Source organism: Peromyscus eremicus, chromosome 19 (genome assembly GCF_949786415.1).
Source record: "Peromyscus eremicus chromosome 19, PerEre_H2_v1, whole genome shotgun sequence".
NCBI lineage: Eukaryota > Metazoa > Chordata > Mammalia > Rodentia > Cricetidae > Peromyscus > Peromyscus eremicus.
In genome coordinates, this window is record NC_081435.1 from 69,921,748 (window position 1) to 69,942,352 (window position 20,605).

Genomic DNA, 20,605 nt, shown 5'->3' on the forward strand with positions numbered 1-20,605 from the left:
ACACAAATCAGTTTGGAAAAAAGTAATAATATTTAACAATTCTCTGACTTAAATATTTTCACATAACAAAAGTTTTTATGTCACTGTCAATATTACTTATATACAGACGACAAAATGAACAAAATCAAAAGATGCCCTTTTAAAATAACAGTGAAATGTCTCTCTTCAGGACTCTTAGTGAACAAGTCCACATAATATTTATAATAAAACTGCTCTCTTCTGAAACCAAGGAGGCAATGAGAGAAAATAAAGGCAATTTTTTTTCAGAAAAAAAAATAGAGCCCAGCTTTATGTTACAATGAGAAAGATATCCATTTATTAACAGAATGAACACGACACCGGTCTGAAGTGCACCAGGAAGTGGCCTCAGATGCGCTCTGTGACGAGGACTAGTGCTTCTATTTACAAAATATACTTCTCAGCCACATGGAGGCCCATATATCTGTCTATGTACACAGGTATTCACATATAGAACATATAAATAGTTTCGAGGGGACTGACAGGAAGTGGGGAGCCTACTGTCTTTGGAATGCTGAGGCGCACGCACTGCTCAGCGCAGGAGGATTTGGTTTGGGACATGTCTCAAGTAGCACTGCTGACACTGAAGGACCCCTGAAGTGACGGCACACCTCCGTATGCATGAGGAGAGAAGTCGCAGGGTGGTGGGTCCTTAGCCTTAAAACACAGGTCATCTACTGAGGTGGACAGGGACAGCTTCCTGTCCCTTAGGAGACAACTGTCACTCCCTGCTCACAGGGTATGGCTTGTGCTTCTGCAGTGACCTAATACATGTGACTGGACAGATTCATGCAGCAAGCGTGTGGACATCCACTTGAGCAGCTGGTCCTCGCCTGCGGTCACACTTTCTCCGTGGCCCTGCTGTCGCCAGATCTTGTGTTCTTCTAACTAGGGATTAGGTGTCTGTGATGGAGAGAGAGCTGGTCCAGCCACCTCTCAAGGCATCAGTTACATGAACTGAGTGGGCTGAAAAGAACTGACTGCTACTAATTAGTAAACCGCCGAGTAAAAGTGGAAGAACATCCGTGTGGGATGGCACTGCTTCTGACTTCATGAACTACCATACGTGTGTTTTCCCATCTTGTCCTTTGCTAACACCAATCCCACTGCAGTGATATTCAGATCCAGGTCATCTGCTAAGGACATACCCTGGCCATGAGAAGGTAAAAGTGCCCACGGTCGTGCTCGGGTTCTGTGATTTGTAGACCAATGAAAACAGTGCGTTTGCATTTTCTCCTATTAGTCTGTGAATGACAATGATTCTTCAAATAATTTTAGCTAAAAAACTATTGTGGTAGATTTTTAACACCAAGTTTTAAAACAGAAACTCTGAGTGATCTAATCTTCACAAATGTAGCTTCATGGATGCTCTCAGCCTTCTTCCATGGCATCAGAACACATTGGTTAGGGTCTGCCACTCGCCCGCTGCCTCCTGCACCACTTCCTCTAAGTGGAGGGTCCTTAGCTCTTCCCCATCCTGTTCCTGGACCACAGCGGCTGCCTGCAAGGTTGCTGCAGAAGCAAAGAAAAAGTCAGCCTCAGATCTTAGAAGCAGGCCAGCATGCATTTTTAAAAAGAGTATATGGGAACCAGAGAAAAGGAATCTCTAGCTTGCTTTGCTTCCCATCTCAGTGAAATGAATAATCTGGGCCCAGTAAATCATTTTTCAACTTGTAATTCTGGAGCTGGAAATCTAGGCCTCACGCATATAAGCAAGTACTGAACCCTAGGTAAACTTTCTGTTGGTCACAGCCTCTGTGATGTGGGCTCTCACATCCTGAGGGCTATGCCAATACAGAATCCGTGACAAGCAACTACTAACACTCACAACATAGACAACTTCTCTAACAACAGGCAGGAATTGCTGGCAACAGTGACCTTCTCTCCACACAGTACACAGTTCTACCCCTTGGGCGCCCCAGATACGTCTAGACACAACTCCAGTAACTACACAAAGGTTATCTATGTTCACTAATAAAACATATCATCTTACAACTAAACGAACTTTACATACACAGCTGTAAAACTCACCGCCCACCCCAGGGCTTGACTCAGATTTTAATATTCCATACTCCTGCTTTGTGTAGCTCCTGCCACCAATGCAACAGGACCTAAATGATTTAGTTTGTTAAAGAAAATGCTACTGCCATGCTACTTTGAGGTCCAGACCTCAAGCAGGCACAGTCATGCCCTATGACCCAATTCTGATGGCATCAGTGCTTGCAAACCACAGAGAAGGCCTGGACACATCGATAGAATGGAGGCAATGGCGTTCAATGTGGAGTCCACAGGCCCCGCCTCCTGACACTCAGGTGACCTCTGACCCGCACTCCAGACGGTCGTGCTGCCCACACTGCTCGGCACTGGTCTCCCTTTAGAAAGCACCGTCTGAAGCTGGGCATGGAGGTGAAAGACTGAAATCCCAGTCCTCAGGAGGAGACTGAGAGTTTGAGGCCTGGGTTCTGCAGTTAAACTCTGTTTCAGGAGAAAGAAGAGAATAGAGGAAGTGGGGAGAAAGAGGAGGAATAAGAAGGAGAGGAGACGAAGAGGAAGGGAGGGCCAGGGGACCGGGAAGCGGACACAGCAGACTTCCAGCCCTGCTCAGCCTCTCCCCAGCTGCCTTGCTCAGGCCTCTTCCGTAGACTTCAGTCCTTACAGGCCCCTGTGAGCTGTGTAAAGGGAACCCTTGGGAAACACCAGTGGCCTAGCTGTCCGACAGGGTGCCTTCTCCAGGACAGACTTCTTACCCACAAAGCTGTGCGCTCGCTTCATGTGCAGCTTCATGTTGCTCTTCTGTGTGAAGCCCATGACGCAGTAGTCACACCTGTAGGGCCGCTCACCAGTGTGCTTCTTCATGTGCACCTGCAGCGCACTCTTCTGGTTGAAGGCCTTCTCACAGAGAGTGCAGTGGAACGGTCGCTCCCCTGTGTGCAAAAGGCGAGTCAGGGTCAGTGTCATTCTCAAGACTGCACACACAGCATACACTGTCCTCAGTCCACACATGCCCAATGCTGAGCAAGACTCAGTGACATCCCTCCTGGACCACCACCTGAGTGCTGATTAGCAGGATGCTGGCAAAGGTACTCACTCCATGCTGAGACAAAAATGAAACCTTATTCAATGAGCACCCAGACTCATAAAAATATCCAGAAATAGAATACACAAAATTTAAACAAAATGTTCTAATATATTTTATGTGATACAAGAAAAAGACATCTGAACACTAGAATATCAGCTCTATTTAAAGTATGCTTTTCTATAATCTTTAAAATGCTACTGAATGGCTTTCAGGTAAATGCAGAACCTGAGGGAGCTGGCAAGTATGACATCCGCTAGGAGCTGCCCAGATGAACGCATACTAGACTTCAGTGTCTCCCTTGGCCAGCCATGGTGGTCCTGCTTCCTGGGAGCAATCCCCCTACCACTGAACCATTTTGGGGACCTGGGAATGAGGTATGACCTCTCCCCGGCAGCCTCTTGCTGCAGTATCAGGGCCCTTCCCCACAAGGCCTCCCAGACTGTTCCCAAACAGCAAGGATCCATGACTCCCTGACTACATGTTGAGCTGGTCCTGTTCCTTCTCATTAGTGACCATGCATGGCAACTGGGGCTTTATCTCAGAGTCCTAGGGTGAAGCCCCAAAACTGAAAAGTTTCTGACCATCCTCCTAAGTGATTCTGAGCTGTTCACCAGCTGCTTCCAGGGGAGGAGATAACAGGCAGGCCTGGCTAATCGCACAGCTCTTAGAGCAGTTATCTGGCTGGGAGTAATCCATACCCATAGGAGCTAGGTTTGGCCAACCTCTTAGAAGTCTTCTCCAGAATGCCCAAGCCAAGGGCAGAGCAGCCCACCTCAGCCCCAGCGATCTAAGGACTGGGAGGTAACAGTGGTCTGTGGGGGCTGCCGCATCTGCTACAGAACTAAAGGTGACAAGATGCCTTCCCCCCCTTGCACGGGTTAAGGTCGCAGCAGCCTATGGATAAGGACCTAAACCTAGTCAAGAAGGTGCCTGCCCTCCAAGGCAGGACCAGCCACAGGGAGAGGCGGTTCAGCACGGACCGCTGGCCTGCCTGAGCCGAGTGGAGCAGCAGGCCAGGAGCTTCGGAAGCACAAGCACACAGGGACCCACCTCACTGCCTCTTCTCCACAATGACGTCCTTTCCAGGACATGTGCGCTCGGGGCTCAAGCCCCTCTTAGTCAAGCCAGTATGTCTACCCCACAATGACAACGCAGTATCATTATATGCCATCAACGCATATTAGAGGGCAGGAAGCAACCACCATCAAGTTCAATGTTTTCCTCAAAAAAAAAATTTTTTTAAATGTTTAAAGTTCAGTCTCCACCACCCATAGCTACAGAGGGGAAAGTACTGTTAGCACAGTGCCTCGCTACAGAGGAAACAACGGGAAAACTCAGAAACAAGAACATAATTTTCACCAGGCAGTGGTGGCTCATGCCTTTAATCCTAGCAGGAGGCAGAAGCAGGTGGATCTCTGAGTTCTGAGTTCAGAACTGTAGGTCAGGCTGGTCTACAGAATGAGTTCCAGGACAGTGAGGACTGTTATACAGAGAAACTCTGTCTTGAAAAAAAACAGACAAACCAACAAACACAAACCCATAATCAACGGGAAGCACTGTACCGACTGTGGATCCTTCTATGCACTTGTATGTGACAGGGCGCACAAGCTTTGCGGGGAGGTGGTCAGGACACTGTCATGCCCCAGGAGCTGTCTATTCTGATTTTGTCTGTTTTTGTTTTTGAGACAGAGTAATCCTGCTGGCCTGGAACTTGCTATGTAGACCAGGCTAGCCTCGAACTTACTGCCTGACTCTGCTGTCCAGTGCTGGTTTAAAGATGTGTGCCACCATGTCCAGCTTCTTCGTTGCTTTTGAGACACAGTCTCTTCCTGTCTGGAACTTGGCAGGAGGCTAGGCTAGCTGGACAGTGAGCCCCAGTGTCCTCCGGGCTCTGCCTTCCCAGCAAGGCAATGACAAACATGCTCCAGGCCAAGAGCATGTTTCTCTGCCTGCTTTTCCTCCGAAGAGGCTCGAGCAGAGGCAGGCAGAAATGCAGCAGAGTGCAGTCAGCAGAGAGCCCACAGCAGCGGGCCCTGAGGGCTGGAGAGGTGCCCTCTACCTTCTCAACCAGAGGGAGAGGGGCCACAGAATGGAAGCACTCCTATTCCCCAAGGTCACAGGGACAACTGCCAAACCTCAAGTGAAAGAGTTAAGGCAGTAAGGTGATCAAAGACTAGGGCGAAGTGGACCACAGGGACCTTGTCTGTAAGTAACGTGTCGTATCACACAGATACCTCCACGTTAACTCCCCCTTCTCACCAGTGACCCGTCTCAAGCACAGCAGCCCGTCACCTCTCACTACCTGTGTGGATGCGGCTGTGTCGCTCCAGCTGACTGGGTTTCGCAAAAGCCTTCTCGCAGGTATCACATTTGAACACCCTGGGCTTCTGAGAGCTGAGCGAGGGGCCAGCCTGGTGTGTCAGCATGTGCTCCTGGCGGGACACACACAAACAGCACGTTAGGACACACGGAAACCAGCACACGTTAGGCCCTAATGGAACTGAGAGATCTGAAACGGCAACAGAAAGGAACCATCGTTAAATCCAATTAGCCTCTAAGGCCAACCTCACGGTGACGTCTGACTGGGGTTTCAGGACCTGGAGCCCATCACCGTTGCGTGAGGGGGAGGAGCCATGGCCTTGGCAGCTTCATGTCCACCACACAAGTCACAAAATCTCCCTCCTCGGGCTGCAATGACAGCTCAGGGAGACTGCGACCCTCACACAGTGTACTCCGGTGAAGAGCCTGGTGAAGCCTCTCTGTTCCCACATTTCCTAAGTTCACCTGGAAGTCAAGGCCCACAGCCAGCTCACCAAGGCTTGGCCTAAAAGTTCAGGGAGACGGACACTGTCTCAGCAACTCTCCCAGCACACCTGTAGCTCTGGGTAGGTTCTGCCAATTATAGAATAACACTGGACAATGCATTCCACATCTTCTGACAGCATCAGATAACTGTACTTTGTATGGGTGTGACTCAATCTGTCAGTGATTCTACATCTGTGTGATTTGGCTTCCTCAGAAATATGATAGCCACTGTGCTGTGTCCCCAAGGCTGGCACTGAAGCTATTTTCAAAGTTTTATGAAGCGCACAGTCACCCTGACAGAGGAGTCTTTAGCCTGCCTTACGCCCTAAAGCAGGATTCAGAGAGAAGTGAACTCTCCACTGTTTGCCCCTGCACCACAGATTCATGGAGAACACTACTCCAGCAGACAGCCTAGGAGGTGGGTCAAAGGACAAACAGAAAATGAGAAGACTGCTCTTAGCCTAGGTGCTGAGGTCAGGCTGCAGAGCCCAGGACTTCAGCAGTGACCTGAACACTGTGCTGGGCCTACTCTTAACGCCTGAACTGATACTTCATTTATGTAGAGCTGTGTGAACACCACGCCTTCAGAGGATGAAGTCATCTACTTACGGAGCTATTTCTTTTACAAACCCTAGGCACTTGATGCTCAGAAGGCAGAAGGATATAGGAGAATGGACAATCTATTATTGGGAAGGACCGCGTTGTAACTCTATAAGCCATTTCCAGAGAAGGAAAGACAGTTGCTGCAACATTGGTAGTGTGCACAGCATCCGAGCTGCTAGTTGAAGCTGATGCAGTGACAACTGCATTCTTTCATCGCAGCAGGTAGAGTTTGCTGCACTGAGACTGAGTGGCTCTCCAGAATGGACAAGCACGCAGGAGGGCCAGTCAAGTGTGGCTCTCATGTTGTCACCACAGATACTGGCATGTCAGTTCTATGCAGGGAGCTCCTGCCTAAGTGCTGAGCCAAGGCAACACTGAAGTGTGTAGAGGACAGACAGACTTCCTCTGCTTGGCCAGGTGGACAGAGTGGAGACTGGGGGAGGGGGTGTCATGGCCCTAGGAGGCACGCCCTATATGGAGCAGATCCAGGGAAGGAAGCAGTGCTCTCCCTGTTCACTAACCTTCCTGCACTGCAGATCAGTTCTTCCAGGCCATCAGAAAAGGAAAATCAACCCTCTGCCAGGAGTGACTTGTTTAGGGGGACGCAGAGAGGCTTACCCAGCAGCCCCTGTGTCCTGTCTGGGGATGGCCCCAGGTATGGCCCACATGCTTTCCTGGAGTTTCCACGGGAAAGAACAGAGGCTTAGAGGGCATCAGCAGGATAAGGACAAGGAGTTTCCAGCAGGGAGACATCTGGGGAGGTGCATGTGAGTGTTGTGTGAGCCCTTGTGTTAGGTAAATGGATTTGAGACAGCTCACATTTCAGCCTCAAAGCACAAGAACATGGACAGAGAAGACATTCCTCCTGGAGATGACGGCGCAGGACTGGCCGTGTGTAGGCTGAGCGGTCCACCACAGGGACCTCTCAGGATGAACCCTGCCAGTGATCCCCAAAAAAGCAGACTAGAGCTTTTAAATATCTATCTACCCTGTCTAGTGTTTCTCTTTCCAATTCAGTTTCCTCTCCTTCACTCATATCAAGGCACTCTACTTGATCTGTAGACATGGAAAAGGATGGCAAGCAATCCTGGCTTCTTTCATCTCCAAGCCTTCACATGTAAACAATGGTTAGTGAGGCTTTGACTTCAGTGAAAAGAAGGAAGGATACCCCAGGCCTATAGAGGAAGACTGGAGTACCACACACAGCAGAGATGGGATAATTGGCTCATTTAAAATGAGGTCTGCTCCCCATGGTAAAGGCAGACGGAGCATCAGACTGTCCTAGTTCCGAGAGAACAATGAGCTTGAGCTCGGTGTGCACAGTAAAGGGGAAGCATTTGCAGGCTGAGGACACAGTCCTGCTGGAGCCTCTCCAGGAACACAGAGCCCAGGTTCACAGGAGGCCTCCTTATGTATGTGGCTTACATCACTTGACTACTTTTAGGACAGGGTTAGACTTACAGGAAAGTGGGTGAAAAGTCCAGGGCGACACCATGTAACTAACTATCCACACTTCACAGGCACAGGTTCCCCAGCCTTACCTTCTCTACTGGCATGGAACATTGTTGATTCAGACTAGCAGTGATACACTATTATCAGCTTGAGTGGACACCTAGTTCTTTTCCTGATAGGAGAGCTGACCGGGCCCAAGACACACATTAAGCTGTCATGTTTCCATAGACTCCTCTTTGCCACAACAGGTTCTCAGCCTCTCCTGGTTCAGATAGCCTTGACAGTTTTGAGGATTCTTGTGTATTCTGAAGGACACCCCACCTGGGATTTGTTGGATCCTTTTGTCACAGTGAGGTCACAGCTTTGTTTCCATCACATACTAGCTGTGTGATGGTGGGTGCTGACTATGGCTACCTTCTCAAGCAGCCCTCATCAGGCTTTTCCACTGCAGCTCCGCTGGTTCCTCTCCTTCCTCCTACCCTGCTGTCCACGGGGTCCCCTTAAAGGAAAGGGGAAGGCTGGGTATGATGGTGCACACCTTTAATCCCAGCACTTGGGAGAGGAAGAGGCATGTGGATCCCTATAAGTTCAAAGCCAGCCTGGTCAACATAGAAAGTTCCAGGTTATCCAGGACTAATAAGTGAGACTTTGTCTCCCACCAAGGGGAGGGGATGGGACCTTAGCTTGAAGTTCCTCCCCGGATTCTGCACCCTTCCTACACATATGTAAGGCCCTCCTTGGGGGTGCCCATCCCTTATCTCCCGCCTCGCTGCAGAGGCCTACAAGGTGAGGAACCCTAAGTGCTCACTGTGTGTTAGCCAAAGGGGTCCCTGCAAGGCTGCTCCAGGTGAACAAGGAGTTTTGTTAGTCACCCTGTGCTTATCAGGGACACTGTGTCATACTGCAGATGCCAGCAACCATGAGTTTGTTTTCTCATAGCCTCAAACATACTGACAACTTTTCACATTTCTGTCAATATGATGAGTGAAACAGGATAGTGTGGTGTAACTTTAATTTACATTAAAACTGATTTTGAATTGCACATAAATGTGCAATCTATTCACAAGCACTCAACAGGCCTATTACGCCTACAACCTGGTGCACACATTTACATCACTGTTTCTAGAATAGTGGGAGAACTGTGTCACTCAGTTTTCACTTTCGTTACAAGTATGGTGGATCCCATAACTGTGGGCTGCCCACTGTCCCCAGGGTGTACCTTGAGGTGTGTAGCACGCTTGAAGGCCTTCCTGCAGACGCGGCAGCCATGGATACGCTCCTTTCCGTGCACCTCCTTGCTGTGGTGCATGAGCACGGCGGCGGAGGAGAAGGCACGCTCACAGTCCAGGCACTGGTGCAAGGGGCCCTCCTTTTCAGGCTGGCTGTTAGGGGTCAGCTGGGCAGAGACATCAGTCACCTGGACAGAGTTACGAGTTCTAGATTACTGGAAAAGTGTGCTCTGAATGCCAGACAGGAAAGATAATTGCTATGCTGCCTAACATAAACAGAGCCGCCCACCTTATTCCAGGGAAAACCTTAGAAATTCTGTAAGGCCAGAAAACATGGCTGCCTTGGCATGGCTGGGGGTACACATTGCTTTAAAATGCTGTGCTTTGGACCAGTACGACGTTCAGCTGATAAAGATACCTATCTCCAAGCCTAAGGACCCTGGAACCCACATGTTGAAAGGAGAACACCAAATTCTCCACGTTGTCCTCTGGTTTCCACCCCATGTGCTACTGTCCCCCATACACATGCATACACAGGGCACACGCACATAAAAGACAAACGTAACACAATGCTGTGGTTTAGATCTCCATATACTGCCCTAAAAAACTTTAATAGCAATCAATGGTGTTTCATTAGCTTTGTTTGAACTAAGTTATTTTACCTAAACTGTGGGTCACCAACTAATGAGTAGGTTTTCAAGTCAATTTCACGGGATGCCACCAGAACTTTCAAGAACAGCAAATAAAACAGAAGGCTGACTGTGCATCCCACAGAAACAGGAGACCTCAGCTTTAGAGATAAGTAATGATCTAATGAAGCAATTATAAAGAAAATTTGTATGACTTGCCAACATTTTTATTTCTAGTTCATTGAATACTGTTTCAAAACATCAGAATATTCAGGAATGGATATAAATAATTAAAAAGAACAAAACAGAGAATAGCAGAAGACACTGCAAAGATGGCATTTTGAAATACTCATGTCAGAGAGAGTATGTATGTGTGTCTGTGTGTGTCAGTGAAAATATACAAATATGTTAAGGTACTCACATAAAATGCATTACTTGTGAATGAAAAAGGTTTGAAAAGCCCTAGAACAAATGATTATCAATGTGATTCTGTAATAGTGGATAAAAGACTGCGGTGACAGGAAAAAATGACCAACCGAGCTGGGGAGATGGCTTGGCAGTTAAGAGGACTTGCTGCTCTTGCAGAGGACCTGGGTTTAGTCCCAGCACCAGGCAGCAGCTCACAATGGCCTGTAATTACGGTTCCAGGGCTCTGATGCCCTCCTCTTGCCTCTGCACACACTGCCAGCACATGACACAGGTGAAGGCAAGACACTCATAAACACAGAATGAGTCTTGAAAAAGATAGAAAGAAAAGAAATGGCAAGCAATGAAGACTAGGTGCAATAGAAGCCTGCTACCTCATCGTTGGAAATGCACAAAGTTGCTTCTGAACCAACATTTGACAGGAGACATTGATCTCTGCCCCACTTCACTCATTCCTTCCAGTAACTTAACTGTCCGCTCTCTAAAGTTCCCACTGGAGCCAGCTGACTCAATGATCAGGAAAGCCGACACAAAGATCTACAACTGTGCTCTACCCATAAACAGTGTAGTGTGTGCTGCTACTGGGAAAACGTGGGTTCCTAGGCAGCTCTGGCTCTTAGCAGTATATTTTCATCATTCAAGGTTATCCCCACATCCCAGTTCCGCATCTGCTGGAGTGATGGCTGGACACAGTGGCGCCACACTGAATTACACTGACGTGTTCTGGAGTAGAATCAGATTCAGCATGGCAGCCAGCTTTCCCTCCAGGAAGCGGTGTGAGGAAAAGGAAAAATGCCAATGGCCGCAGTGCAGGCTCCCACTAGGTAAAGCTCAGCTGACTAGTCTCAGGTTGGCACCAGGTCAGGCTTCCTGATCCTCAGGGGAAGACGATGGAAAGAGTTACTCTGGTCTTTGAAAGGCAGGCTAGGAAGGAGGCAATATGTGGCTTGTAGGAGAGATACAGACAGAAATGCATGGAGAGTATTCATCACAGCATTTCAATTTGGATTTCTCTCCAAATGAACTATGAAGAAACAAGAGAAAGAAAAGACAAGCCTTTTGCTCAAGGATTTGACCATGGAACAGCAAGATCCCACCTGTCAATCCTTGTAACAGTTATGACCAGCTCAGCATGTGCTCTGCTAGGACCTGGACTCAGATTCCTTACACACACTGCCACTAGGACCTGCTGATGAGATAAGCAGACTTCACACCAGTGGAGGACCCCCCACAGCTAGCTAGCTAGAATGTGTTGGCACAGGGAGGTACACACTGGCCAAGGGTAAGACCCAAGTTCCTCACCACTTTCACAGTCTTCTCCCAAAGGCACGGGGGCAAGCAAGCCAGGGAGACTGAACTCAGGGCCTAGAGGCCGTAAAGCATGGATAAGGCTCAAATACTGCCAGTGGCAAACAGTGCTGGGCCCTGGTAGAGAAACTCACAGAAAACACCTAGGAGAATGCCTCATACTAATTGCTCACTTGTGCAAATTAATTGCCACCCCCCTCGTTTTTGTATTTAACATTTTAAATTCTGAAAACATAACCACAAGCTAGATCAAGTTTTTGGTATTTAGTTCACTTCATGACTACTACTACTCAAATGGAGTAGAGAAACTTCAAACTAATTTTAAAATAGGAATGCTCTGTGGCATTGGAGCTATAAAAAGGTGTGCTCTGCTAGGACCTGAACGCTAGAGAAAGGCACAGATGCAAGGACAGTGTGCATTAGTCACACACAAGTGAGGAATGGTGCCTTGGTAGTGAGCTGGGGACTTAGAAACTCAGGGGACTAGACAGACCAGAAGCCGTGCAGTGGTGACCAGGGTGGACAGCTGAGGACTGGGTGCTAGACCCCATAGTATGACTTGAAGAAAGGACTCTTGGGCCTCCTTCCAGGTAAGTGCACTCCGCTGGTGACATCCTTGACCATGCCAGACAGTCTGCTAACTGGTCATTGATGGTGGATACCTTGTTTTGTTAGTCTGGGGACCTGGAATCTTGAGTCACCTGGGGTAGATGCATCTGGTATCTAAGTCAGCAACAGGGGTACTGCATTCCTACCTACCCAATGCAAGGCTTGGAAGGTACTGTCCTGTCACCACTTCAGGGACACGCCACTGTGGCGCACAGCTAGGCCTGAGTGCTGGTCTGAGCTCTCCCCCACCCTGCTGTTTCTACTCTGCACCTTCCACTGAGGCAACAGAATCTGACTCCACATGATTACACCAGAGCTCTCCGTGCAACACACACGACTCCACACCATTACGCCAGAGCTCTCCGTGCAACACACACGACTCCACATGATTACACCAGAGCTCTCCGTGCAACACACACGACTCCACACCATTACGCCAGAGCTCTCCGTGCAACACACACGACTCCACATCATTACACCAGAGCTCTCCGTGCAACACACACGACTCCACATCATTACACCAGAGCTCTCCGTGCAACACACACGACTCCACATCATTACACCAGAGCTCTCCGTGCAACACACACGACTCCACATCATTACACCAGAGCTCTCCGTGCAACACACACGACTCCACATCATTACACCAGAGCTCTCCGTGCAACACGCACGACTCCACATCATTACACCAGAGCTCTCCGTCCTGGGAGTCTTTGTGGTAGGTACTAGAGTTTGACACAAAAAATTAATTATACACACTGAGATGCAGCTCTAAGCTCTGGTCACTGAAGACAACAAGGGGAATCCCTTGATGTTGCTGACATCTAATCTTATGAAAACAGTCCTTGTCCTGCTGAAAAACTGGCGAACTAGTTGATGTCTCACTCCCTAGGAATGTTCACACCAAGTTTAAAGCTCCCCAGACTCACGTCACCAATCACCTACTCTTTACTTCTGACTCAGCCAAGTGCTGGGAAATGTCTGTAAACTTTTTTATACTCAGACTGTCATTCCTACAAGTACGGGTCCTAAAACAATCAAGCAAGAAAAATGTCTTACCTATACATACGCAGGTAATATATACATGAAAAGGAAAGGAAGAAATAAAAGAACCAATAAGTACTTCAAGAAAATATATAAAAAGAGCTAATAAATTCAAGTAAAAAGCCCTACGACTGAGCAGGAAGCGAACAGCAGATACCGATCTGCAAGCACATCACATCACTGTTGGCCACCCCTGCTACTGACCAAGGTCTGGGAGCTGTCATCTGCCCTGGCCATGAGAGCCGCAGAGCTCAGCATCTGTGCTGTGGCTCTGACAGGGCACTCTGCACTCACAAAGGGCCACCCCACATGGCCCCTTCACTGTTCCTTCTGATGCTGACTGTGAGCAACGCAGGTGCCCCATACCTGGTAAGCTATTTCTTCACCAGCAGCAGATGAGGATTGTGGAGTGTGGCTCACTAATATGACTTGTGGTGAGCCTGCTCCACCTTGGCCTGAGAGAGAGGGATCCGTAAGCAATGCTGGAAATTGCTGGCCCTGGTAAAAAAATTATTATCATTTTAGAAGTTGTCACATTATCAAACCACGAGTAGTTTTAAAAGACCTTTAGGGGTTGACAGTGTGGGTCAGTGGGTATGGAATCTGCTGCCAAGTCTAAGGGCCCAAGTTTGATCCTCAAGACCTACACGGTGGAAGGAGATAACTGACACTCACATCTCTCTCTCTCTCTCTCTCTCTCTCTCTCTCTCTCTCTCTCTCTCTCTCTCACACACACACACACACACACACACACACACACACACAAAATTAAATAAAAATGTAATTAAAATAAAGATCTTTTATGGCACAATCACTTTGGAAAGTGAAATTCACCACATGACCACAATGAAAGAGGTCCATTTGATGCCTGGCAGAAGGTCTCAGCAGCCTGAATGTGGGAACTGCCCAATTCTCATCAACGACTGGACATGTAATGAACTAAGGGGTATTCATGCAAAGGAGTATTATTGTGACCTAGCCACACGCAGGAATATTTTTTAGCAATAAAAAGGATAAAGTAAATACATGCTACATAACATGGATGAACCCTGGAAACCCATCCTAGTAAAAAGGGCCATTCCCAAAGCCCCACACGGTGTATGACGACATTTACATGAAATGCACCACACAGACAAACCTGCAGAGAAAGGGGAATGGTTGCAGAGGCTGTCGGTAAGGTCAGGTTAGTGCTAATTGTCAGCTGCATCTAGACTCACCTAGCAAACCTCTGCACATGTCTATGAGGAAGTTTCTAGACTGAGTTACTTCAAGAGGGAAGATCCACCCTGAATGTGGGCAATCCATCCCACTGGACTGAATAAAAACAAGACAGTAAGATGAGCGCCAGCATTCATCTCTCTCTTCCTACCTGGGGATGCCATGTGACCAAGCTGGGACGCTGACCCAGGGGCTAACTAGGGCTGGACACCGATGGATGTCCAGTGTGGTGGTTTGAATGAGGAAGGCCCCCACAGGCAGGCTCATACATTTGGAGGTTTGCTTCCCATTTGGTGAACTGTTTAGGATGGACGAGGAGGTGTGGCCTTGTTGGAAGAAGTATGCCACTGGGGGGTGAGCTTTGAGGTTTCCAAAGCCCAGGCCAGTCCCAGTCCCATGTTCTCTCTGCCTGCTGCCTGTGGATCAAGATGAAAGCTCCTGGCCACTGCTCTAGCACCATGCCTGCCTGCCTGCCTGCCTGCCGACAACTCCTGATGGCAGGCTAACCCTCTGACACTGTAAGCAAACCTCAATTGAATGCTTTATGAGCTGCCTTGGTTATGTCTCTTCACAGCCACAGAAAAGTTAATAAGACAGCAATCGATTGTCACCAGGTACACACAAGTCAATCTAAGTTGCTACTCAATGTTATAATAAGAAATCTTCTTAGCAGTTCATAACTCCCCCCTTGACACTTAATATATTACTTTAATGAGAAAACAAAACTACATATTTAGTAAAGAACAAATTCACGAAGCCTTTTCAAAGGGTCCTAGAAGTTCTCTCTGAAGGACACTCACCTGAGAGGTGATGTTCAATGTAACCGTGTCCAGACCTCCAGACAGCATGCCCTGAGTATCAGCCAGGGTCAGTGTGACACTGGCATCACCACCCACACCTGATGAAGACATGACCAGGTTCTGGGTTGAAATGGCTGATGGTGACATCGGTGTTGTTGAAGGAAGGCTGCCACTTGTAGGATTAAGTTCTAAAAAGAGAAGCAAAATAAATAATCAGCAGAAAGCTGAGGACGCACTCTCCTAGGGCCTGGAAGAGCAGTCTGGAAGAGCTAATCTGAAGCCATTGGCAGTGGCACTCTGGACCACCCCAGGGAAATCACGGGTCATCTTTGATGCACTCTTCTTCGCTTTCTAAGCACGTACAAGAGAACATCCCCTGCTTCTTCCGCATAATCCTGCAGCTGTGTCCAACCTTTTGACTCAGCATTATCATCTACAAAGTTCATGCTTAAGAACCATGCAATTAAGTCACAGAAAGGAAAAAAAATCATGTTTTAAGTAAATTCACAATTTTGTGTTGGTCAGTGCCACATATAGTTTTGCAAGTTAGACATGCCTGATATAGAAAAACCAGAAGGAGGAAGATAGGCCTCTGGCCCTAGTCAATGCTGGCACCACAGAAAGAAAACTTAGCAAGGATTTCTAGGACCACAAACCACTGAAGAAAAGAACGAGGTGGGACCCCTGAAGCAACTAGTTACCAAGTTTAGTGGACAAATTTGACTCTGCTATCTCTTCACACTCAAAATCCTAAAGGTCTATTTATTCTGAAATGCAGGCTGTCAAAAGAAATCTCACACAATTCTTTTGGTATTAACATATCCAGCATGACATCTTCATTTTCTTTTGATGCAACAAAACCTTCAAACGTTTTACTGAGCAGCCAATGCTAAGAGAAAGGAAGATATCCAGAGCAGAATAAGCAAAACCAGACACGCCTTTCCTTCTAGAAACATACTCCTGTGCTCTCCTGGCAAGTAAGATGGGCTAGAATAGGATTATCTGTGTCCTGCAAGGGCACCAGCATTACGCACACATGCACAGCCAGGTCTACATGCTCTGTTCTCACAACCCTGAACCCTTAACCTACAAACATATGCTCATCATCCTGGACCAGGCTGAGTTCATAAAACTATGTCCTTGTAGGCTATAAAAAGAAAACAGGCTCCTACTAATACCTCTCTGTGACCTGTGTGACACCAATCCAGAGCCTCTCCTAAGAGTCGGGGGCCAACAGGAAAGCCAGGCTACTTACTTGTAAGTGGAGTTCTCCAAATACAAGGCCTCCATAGATCCACACTCGTGGAGTCCCATAATGTGCTGCACAGACCTGGAACCTTCAAAAGCAGTATAACCATTAGGAGGCTAGGATCGTGTGCACAGAAGCAGCCACTGGGGCTCCCTCCCACCTGCTCCCACCGTGCACACTGCTAATGCACCAGACAGGAAGGAGTATGGGTCTGTGGAGGGTGTCTCAGGCACCAGCACTACAGTTACAGAACACCACCGGCAGGGTTCCTTATGCTACCTCCACATGTCCTTACTCATGCACTAACACACAGTTGCTTCACAAGTGAATAGAAACAAAGAAGGTCCTAGGTGACACTTAAAGAGCAGTGTCACAGAGTAACTAACTGCCTAGGAGTCCAGGGTAACTGGACAGAAGCCTGTTTCTCAGAGTCCCATCTCAAGTCACTGTTAAAATGAGCAACCTGAAGCTGGCACTACACATCACTACTGGATGGCCCAGAACAGCCTAACCCTGCCTGCTGAGGTCAAAGGACCAAAGGGCCTCTCCCACCCACTGCCTAGTGATCATCACACATCAGAAAGTTCCAACACAGCACAAGAAATCTAATGAGAAAAACAAGAGTCCACTTGTTCAGGGAACAGCTTCAGATAATGCCACAGCTCCTACTCTACACAAACAAGAATCTTTCACAGCATTCTCAAATCACTTTTCACACAGACAGATGCCTGCTGAGAAGAGCTGCCTTTAGTACAACTGAAAAGGACATGAAGCTACAACAGGAAAGCAAAGACTTTCTCTTAAACATACAATGAGGATAAGCTATAAACAGCTCTTGGTTACTATCTGTTAAAATCTCCAGAAGATATAAATGAAGTCTAATATTTAAGTAAAAATTAAACTTCTTTTTTCTTTCTTTTTTTTTTTTTTTTGTTCCTCTGGGATACAACTCAATAAAGTCTTATTTTACTTTATGATTACAATAAAAAATAACCTTTAAGAAGTACTGAATTAAGTCAGATGTGGAAGAACATGCCCATAACACCAGCATACAGGAGACCAAAGGAGGAAGAGCAGGAGTTCAAGGCCGACTGTAGCTACATAGTTAGCCTGAAGCCAGCCATTGGCCACCTAAGATCCTGTTTCAAAAACAAAAACAACAACGAAACAAAACAAAAGTCATGTTCTGTGAAGTCACACTTGTGTCAACTGCTGGCCTTAGTTCCTGGGCAAATGGAGTCCTATTCAGGAAGTCCTTTTCTACATCCACATCATGTAGGGTACAGCCTATGCTTTTTTCCAGTGATTTCAGTGTTCCAGGACTCACGTTTACATCTTTGATCTATTTTGGTTAATTCTTTTGCAGAGCAATAGATATGTACCTAATTTCATTCTTCTGCATGTAGACATCTAATTTTCCCACCCCATTTTTGAAGATGCTTTCTTTTCTTCAGCATGTATTCTTTGGCTTCTTTATCATCTACTAAGTGGTTGAAGTTAAGTGCACTCATGTTTGGATCTTCTTCAGTCCTGTTCCACTGGTCTACATGTCTGTTTCTGTAGCAGCACCTTACCATTTGTATTAGTATGGCTCTGTAACATACCTTCATAAGATGAAAAAGCTTCTGCACAGCTAAAGAAACAATTAGTCAGGTGAAGAAGCCACCCACAGACTAGGAGAGAATCTTTGCCAGCTATATATCTGACAAAAGATTAATTTTCAGAATATATAAAGAACTTAAAAATGAGTTTAAAAAAATAATCCTTGGTCCTGATACCTGAACAGAGTTCTCAAAAGAGGAGGGGCATGGCTAAGAAATATCTCAAAATATGTTCATCATCCCTAGCAATTAGGGAAATGCAAATCAAAACAACTTTGAGATTTTATCTTACCCCAGTCAGAATTGCAAAGATCAACAAAGCAACCAACAAAAAATATTGGACAGGGTATGGAGAAAAAGGGAGCCCTCATTCACTGCTGATGGGATTACAAACTGATTTAGCCACTATGGAAATTAGTGTAGAGAATTCTCAAAAAGCTAAAAATAAACCTACCATATTATTCAGCTATACCAATCTTAGCATATGCCCAAAGGACTTAACAACCTACTCCATAGATATTTGTTCGCCCATGGTCATTCACAATGGCTAGGAAAGAAAAACAATCAAAATGTCCTTCAACCGACGAGCAGATCATGACATTGTGGTGCACACACACTGTGGAATACTATTCAGCTGCAAGGAAAATGAAATCATGAACTTTGCAGGTAAATGGATGGAACTAGAAAAAACCACATTGAGGGAGGTAACCCAGACAAAGACAGGCAAATGTTTCATGTTCTCTTTCATTAGAAGTTCCTAGCTCCAAATGTGCAGATGTGAATGCATATTATGGAATAAGTGCAGAAGCCAGGAGAGTAAACCGGGCCCAGTGACAGGGTAGAGGGGTTGGGGAGCAACAGAGAGAGAGAATAGCAGGGTACAAGTTATCTGATCCAGGAATGGGGGAGGGGCTCCTTGGGGAGGGAAGGAAGTAAACACAGAAGAAGGTTAGAGGAGAGTAAAGGGGAATTGTAGGATACAAGTGATCTGATCAGGGAAATGGGGAGGAAAGGGGGACTCTTTAGGAATGAGAAGGGAGGAAATACAGAAGGAGTGGGAAGAGTAAAGCAATAATAAGGATATCTGAAAGACAAGAAATCATACTATTAACTATTTACCTTTTAAAAAAAAACCCTTATAATACTTGCAATTCTGTGTATAAATATACATATGCAGTTCAAATGAACTTTCTTCATGTAGGCTGACCATGCTCCCTCCAAGTGTCAAAGACCACCTAACAAAACCCCCAATACCAGATATGAGAAGCCCTCTTTTGAGTTGTTGGTCAAGGCTGTTCAGGAGATTCCCAAAACATATTGCTATTGTCCCTAGTTGCCCTGCAGAGGTGGAAGGTAAATCCTTATTGCTGAAGACACCAGGCACTTCAGAAACAGGGACAGAGGCCCTGAGCTGGAACTGACCTGAATGTCTCCTCCCCGAGGCTCTGGAAACACTGTGGAAGAGCAGGCAGCAGGAAGATTTTCAGAGCCAGAGGATCATTGAATTTGCTGTAAGAGTGTGTCAACTGGTACCACAAGAAGGTGCCATGCAAGTTTCCAAAAGAGGTAAGCAACCAACAATCCTACCAGCTTTGGTGCCGAGGAATCACCGAAACTGGCATGGCACAGTAACCCTCGTGAGGTGGCAACAGTGGCACACACACCTTCACAGTATCCAACAGCTCTCTAACGGGATTAAGACCTGCTCAACAAGAGGGAAACCAGGACTGGAACTGGAAACCCAGAAAACTGCTCAGTGCTAATGAAGTCATAGATCTTGGAGGAGAACCTGTAACTACCACTTTACTAAAGCAGCATAATCCCTAACAATGATCTAAACATCTGTCCTTACACCCACAGCCAAGTGTAGTCCTCACTGCTCATCAAGGAAACTCTCTTTGCAACAGGCAGAGACCACAGAAAACCACAACCAATTAAAATTTGGAGTTGTGGAGCCTAGTCCCAGTGGATACATCTACAAAATACTTCCACAGCTAAGGCTCAAGGAACACTGTGGAAGAGGGGGTGTAAGAGCCAGAGCATCAGACAAGCATGAGACTGTCTGTCAGGAATGCAGAAGGCACACTCATAAGGTCTTACCAACATGAGCACCTAGACATGAGCTCCAAAAGGACAACGAAAGACATGTCCAAATGGATAGGGAAAGCCAGGAGGCCAGCACAAAAGCCACAGGCGACTAAGGAACGCTGAGAGTTGGACAAACGGTCTTCTACAGGGAAGAGCACACTGATTAATTATCCAATAAGAAACTGTCAGCCCTGAACATATACACACAAGTAACAGTAAACAGACTGCTCAGGTTATATTTAAGAATATATATGTATATGCAGATACATATATACATGTAACAACAATTAATGAAAAAAAAAGCCATGAATTTGAATAAGAGCAAGGAGGAAAGGGTTTGGAGGAAAAAGGGGAAGGAGAAATGGTGTAATTATATTATAATCTCAAAAATAAAGAAAAAGCATGTTAATAAAAGCAGATATTGCTTTAAGTTTGTTGAGATAAGGT

At 46.7% G+C, this 20,605-nt stretch overlaps 1 protein-coding gene across 3 annotated transcripts in view; it reads right to left on the reverse strand.

Moving 5' to 3' along the window:
* Nucleotides 1–287: 287 nt before the first annotated feature.
* The window catches only part of Znf236 (zinc finger protein 236), an 89,184-nt gene continuing 68,866 nt past the window's right edge, over nucleotides 288–20,605 (reverse strand). The window contains exons 25-30 of one of the 3 annotated variants that reach the window (XM_059246649.1): nucleotides 15,221–15,408; nucleotides 13,569–13,700; nucleotides 9,177–9,374; nucleotides 5,400–5,529; nucleotides 2,766–2,942; nucleotides 288–1,530 (exon numbers count right to left, since the gene is read on the reverse strand). In XM_059246649.1, coding sequence (XP_059102632.1) covers nucleotides 1,409–1,530; nucleotides 2,766–2,942; nucleotides 5,400–5,529; nucleotides 9,177–9,374; nucleotides 13,569–13,700; nucleotides 15,221–15,408 — 947 coding nt within the window. In that variant the 3' untranslated portion in view covers nucleotides 288–1,408. Of the gene's footprint in view, nucleotides 1,531–2,765; nucleotides 2,943–5,399; nucleotides 5,530–9,176; nucleotides 9,375–13,568; nucleotides 13,701–15,220; nucleotides 15,409–16,475; nucleotides 16,558–20,605 lie in introns of those variants that run through there. The other 2 variants (XM_059246650.1, XR_009375358.1) reach the window with 2 other exon arrangements.